At 32.8% G+C, this 5,828-nt stretch overlaps 1 protein-coding gene across 1 annotated transcript; it reads right to left on the bottom strand.

Moving 5' to 3' along the window:
* Window positions 1-2,801, bottom strand: LOC18033399. The gene is made up of 5 exons (XM_006420731.2): window positions 2,437-2,801; window positions 1,583-1,946; window positions 875-945; window positions 543-641; window positions 1-449 (listed from the first exon to the last, which is right to left on the bottom strand). The coding sequence occupies exons 1-5, from the start codon at window positions 2,704-2,706 to the stop codon at window positions 357-359; spliced, it is 897 nt and encodes a 298-aa protein (XP_006420794.1). The 5' UTR covers window positions 2,707-2,801; the 3' UTR covers window positions 1-356.
* Between the last annotated feature and the right edge of the window lie 3,027 nt (window positions 2,802-5,828).

Raw genomic sequence — 5,828 nt, 5'->3', positions numbered from 1 at the left:
TTATTTTCACCCGAAAATTATATAGACATTGGTCCAGTTTACATTTGAATCCATTCCTTCCTTGCTTACACTGAATAAGCATTCATATTGCTTCTTTTCAAATGCCAAAACATCCTAATAAATTCTTTCTACGAACTCTCTCATGTAAAACTCTACATAAAATTGTAATTGTAATACAGTTCAATGTTTGTCTGGCCAATAGACTGAAAGAGAGGGGGAGCCCAAAAAAAATAAAACAAACATTGTTTTTTCTCACAGAAGCAGGCTCGCAAGGATCCTCAATCTGTGAAACGGCAAAAATATTTACAGTATTTTATTTTCTTCTTGTCTCTGATCCCCTGTTAATTATTCTAACTCTAATTTTGTTGCTCAAGCTTCTCAATCAACGCCTTCTTTTCGTCTTCCGAGAGAGCGTTAAACATGAAAACCGATTTGTCGCCAATGTCATCCTAGAAAATTTTATGAAAAAAAATATCAGCATATCAGCGATAACATTACTAGAATGTGTACAAGTGTGAATAATTGATTTGTTTATAATGTACCTTAATGGGTTGAGTAAACTTCCTCCCGGCAAATATCACAAACAATACCATCCAAGAACCCAGAAGAGAAAGTTTTACTCCATCATCCATTAAGCCTGACTGCATATTCCAAGAAAAGCTCATCATGGTCTACATAATACAGAATTTAAAAGCTAGAGATAGAAAACCTTGCTCAAGGTTGTAACACTCTAAAAGTAATAGCTTCTTCATTGATTTACAGGATTGAAAGTAGTTCAGGAAATCACAGAGTTGGACAAATTCCAACAAGTAATGCAATGCAGTTTCCGCAGATCAAAAAGCTAATTCTTCAGAGCAAGTTGCAAGAAGAGTACCAGGTGACCAAGAAGAACTGAAGGTATAATGAATGTAAGAATACCGGCTTCCAACTTCCCATAGCATAGGCCTGTTAGCGAGATTCAAGCACTCAGAAAATTATACCAAAAAAATGTCACTGATTCTTCTAACAAATATATCTCGTACCATGAGTTATAATGCAACAACTAGGCAAAGAAATACATCATGCAATAAATCAGTCTATGTGAAAACATTAGTCTTGAGATACTCGAAGTTCCTGGCATATTATTACCTAGTTATCGAATATCTACTTAGTTCCAAAGCAGAATTATGAACACATTAGCAACAGATGTTATATAATTGTGGTTTCTTGTATAAATGAAAGATACGTGCAATAAGAAATGGAAGATATGTGCAATAAGAGATACCTTCAATTTATCTCCTATTCATATCAATTCTTTGAAATTAAATGAATAAACTTAGCAGCTTCTACCCTTTGCGTTCCTCAAGTTTTTCCTGGGCATAACTTACAAATTTATGTCCTTTGGATAAGGGTAAAAGATGATAACAATTAGTAGCTGACATAGACTAGTCTGGGGAGGTTCAATGCATGATTCAAAGACAGAAAATTTAACTTGAATTTATCAAGTTCTCATCAAACAATCGTATGTTAGCTTATTAATCAATTAAGATTATATAACAGAATTAAACTATTAAAGGATGAATTAAGCAATCGTAAAGTTTACCTTCTTTGAAGACAAGTCCTGTTAGTGCAGCAAAGAGAGAACCAACAAACCAGACAGCTGTTGGGTGATCAATAACATACTGTACCAAATTCTCACCAGCTGGTCGAGCAAGGGCTGTGTATGTGGTCAATGATCCCATAACACCAAGAACCCACAATGCTTGAAGAGTTCGCTTAATCTCAGTAACATAGATGTGAATTAGAATTAATGATAGCCCCAACCCAGCAGCCCCAAGTGTGTAAAACAAGTCAATGTTTTGCTTGATTATTTCACCAAACAATGAGTCAGTGGGTACAAAAGCAACCGATGCTGCAGCTATAAATGATGCAGCAGCAGTTACTAACCCTGATCGGTACAAAATCACCTGTCGTAACAAAATCAAACTATCACTTAATTCATTTATCGTGGATTATTCTCCAATTCTAGAATACTAAGTCAATGTAATGATATTGATCATTAACATGTAACTTATGGAATGTAATGGGGGTAGTTCTGAGCGGCATACTAATCGTATTAATGATTCAGACAAGTAACAATAAACTGTGAAGGCAGTAACATTGAACAACAAAATTATGTTAGCATAAAATAGCAAAATCATACAATAGTCAGGCTCAGCCAGTGACCTTAAGGATCCGTTTGGTACTACTGTTGAGGAGCTGTAGCTTAGACAGTTTCATACTTAAAAATATTATTTAAAAATTATATTTATTTCTCGTAAATTAACTAACTTCAAATCATCTTCTCAATTGAGTTTTCATCAGAGCTTTCATCCAGTCTTCTTTTGTTCGTTACTAATCACATGCATGAGAAATGAAATGAAACCCAATTGAGCTTATTCGAAAAAGAAAATTTACCTCACGGACATCAGAGGGATCAACGGTCCAGGGACCATAAGCACCATTATAAACCGTTTGATCAAAAGAAGGCTGCTGAGAGCTTTCACCCAGAGCTTTGCACTTTATGTTCCTCCTTGGACTAACTGAATTTCCATTACTTTTAGCTGAAACCTTAAACGACAAAGATAACGCTGAACCAGAGCCAGAGCCAAAGCCAGAGCAAGAGGGTTTGTTTATGCTGAGTTTGGTCGGAGGCACGAGGGTCGTGGCTAACACGCGCGATGCCATTTCTAGAACTACTATTACGTTTTCCTTGTACTTAGTTGTTCGTTGAGGAGAGCTGTGACAGAATAGTAATTCAGATATTTATCTAATAAATATTTTCGATTCCATTTCAGATATTTATCTCTCTGTCTGAGAAAGCGAGTACAAAGTCTTACTCTAAGCGCGAGTTTCGACTAATGAAATCCAGATCTTTCTTTCCTTAATTTTTGGGCTTAATATTTTCGGCCTAGTATATATTTTTTAGTACAGCTATTGGCACCCCTCTGAGTTTATATAACTCCATTTTTAAGTACACCCCGTAAATATAAACCATTTTCGAAACCCCTCGTTAATTTCAAAATTACCCTCATCTCTTTACCTTTTATTTCAACTACTGATTTTCATTCACAATCATTCCCTTTTCCAGTTGTAAAGAAAACAATCACAATTATAATCGTTTTAGCCGGTAACAACGTCCCTAATAATCAAGATTTCTTGTTGATGGCCATGCTCGAAAAGGGAGGATTGATAGGGTGCCCCCCTGTTTTTATCAATGCTGGTACTTAAGAGCTGTTAATGTAGATCCTAATTGAAATGATTGTGTACTGAGAAATTCTTATTATTTAAATTGTTCAACCCCTTTTGATATCATATCAATCTACCAGCAATTTGCTCAACCTTGACCTAGGTATATTTGATTTATTACCGTCCAAACTAGGCTTATGCGCAATCTCATCACGTATAAAGAAGAAAGAAAGATTAACCAATATATGAGCGAGATAAAAGATCACAGTAAAAGAAAAAATTAAAATTAAGATAGTAGAGAGAGAGTGCTATTTAGAGAAGAAGAAGAATGAGATTAATTTAAAAATAAAAAAGGGTTCAAAATTACTTTAGAATCACCAATTTATTTTAGAGCGTGACAATAAAAAGAGTTATTTCAGGAAATTAGAGGCGTTCCAATAACACCACCTTTTTTATTTTTTATTAATGGGCCTTGGGAGCTAGGCTAAAGAAAAGCTATTCAATTTACTGCTGAATAAAAGATTAAAATAAAAATAAAAATCAATGTCTTAAGTGGCCTTTTCAAGTTGACATATAATCTTGAAAATATAATTAGATTCCTTACAGTTTTTAAAGATTGAAAAATAAAAATTGATAAGCTAACTTGTATGGGTAATGTTCTTAGAATGAATCACTGGATATGTTAGTAATTTTATCTAACTGACAATTTTATAATTAACATTTAAAAAAAAAAGTGGGGCAAGGTGGGTGCATTTTTTAAAAATTAAAATGATAGATTTACTGACAGGGTGTAAGCCTGGTCTGGGCCTGGCGAGGATTGGGTCCATACATTTTTTTTAAATCTCGGTTGAGATTTTAGCCCAAAGTCTTTCTTCGTAAACATCATTTTAGGAACTGATCTTTCTGATAAGCAATGATAGGTAAACATACCAAAATTTTGAACTGTATTTAACAATTAAATTAAGTTATTTATGGAGTGGTTCTCACCTATCCCTTATCCAATTTTAAAGAGAATGCTTCCACCCTAGTAATGGTAAATTGGGTAGATTTGTCCATTATTTAGTTGAATAACTTCTTATCTTTAAAGTGACATTCATTGTTCCGTTGACCCAATCTAAGTGTGATTCAAAAAATATAAAATAGAGATAAAATCACAAGAATGGTTTTATCTAGGAGTGGGTAATTTCGTATTCGGATGAATCCGATCGGATTTCGGATAATTCGGATTGAAAAAAAATTCATCCGAATTCAATCCGACTTTAAATCTGATCCGAATTATTCAAATCGGATGAAAAATTTTGAATTACTTGGATTCGGATCGGATCGGGTGAGTTTGGATTTTGGATTATATTTCGGATTCGGAATAATTCGGATTGAAATTAGATTTGGACCTTTTTAACAATTCTCACAAAAAATTTATGAAATCTATAATTAATGAAAACTTACTAACCATTAAAAAAAAAGAAAATAATAACAAGTTGACAAATGACAATGTATTGTTTCCATGACAATGTATTGTTTCCTTGACAATATGGCATTGACATATACCAAGAAAACAAGCCGATACAAAGTTTCCATTCACAAAATATATATATATATATATATGAACCATTAAAATGAAAATATTTAATTAATCAAATCTAATAATCTATAACCAACAGCCCATTTATATTCTCATATGCATTCATTTTGTACAAACAGCCCTATTTTTTAAGGGAAATTATCAATCATATACTCTTAATTTACTTCGTTATTAAATTTACTACAACACTTTCATAGTATATCAGTCGTCTATCCTAAGTTGACAAAATATATTTATCGTCCACCAAACTATTAGTTGTCGTTTAAATATCATGGTAATCTGATCTTTTCATATGATACAAATGATAATTTAAAAGTATATAAGTGATAATAAGAGATTTTAAGGGTGTACCAGTGATAATTTTCAAGGGTAAAATCGTCAATTCGCTACAATTCCATTAACTTTCAAACAACAGTTAACGATTTAGTGGTTGACAGATAACTTTTGTCAATTTAGGATGGACGATTGATACATCCTTAAAGTGTTGTAGTATTTTTTTATAAAAGAACAAATTTAAGGTATACGAATGATAATTTCCCTTTCATTTAATTAGTAATGCTCTTACAAGCTAGATGCATAAACATTACTCCAAGTCCAAGCCTCCAAATAAGCAACAGAAAATAAACATTGCTCCAAATCTCTAAATAAACAACACAAAATAAACATTGCTCCAACTCTCCAAAGTCCAAATGAATAACACAAAATAAACTTTGCTCCAACTCCAAGTCTCCAAGTAAACAAAACAAAAAAAACATTACTCAAAGTCTCCAAACAAACAACACAAAATAAACAATTAAACATTACTCCAAGTCTCCAAATAAATAAACAGCACAAAATCACAAAATAAATATTATCATTATATCATCCAACAAGTAAACAAAACAAAAAAAACATTACTCAAAGTCTCCAAACAAACAACACAAAATAAACAAGGGAAATTATCATTCGTATACCCTATATTTGCTCTGTTATCAAAAATACTACAACACTTTGAGGGTGTATCAATCGTCTACCCTTAGTTGACAAAATGTATCAGCCG

This window comes from Citrus clementina, unplaced genomic scaffold (assembly GCF_000493195.1).
Source record: "Citrus clementina cultivar Clemenules unplaced genomic scaffold, Citrus_clementina_v1.0 scaffold_9, whole genome shotgun sequence".
NCBI lineage: Eukaryota > Viridiplantae > Streptophyta > Magnoliopsida > Sapindales > Rutaceae > Citrus > Citrus x clementina.
This window is presented reverse-complemented; position numbering and strand designations above follow the sequence as displayed.

Coding starts and splice junctions, on each gene's coding strand:
- LOC18033399 (XM_006420731.2), bottom strand. CDS start 2,706: ATGGCATCGCGCGTGTTAGCCACGACCCTCGTGCCTCCGACCAAACTC. Junction 946..1,582: donor AGGACTTGTCTTCAAAGAAG/GTAAACTTTACG, acceptor TCTCGCTAACAG/GCCTATGCTATGGGAAGTTG. Junction 450..542: donor AGTTTACTCAACCCATTAAG/GTACATTATAAA, acceptor AAAATTTTCTAG/GATGACATTGGCGACAAATC.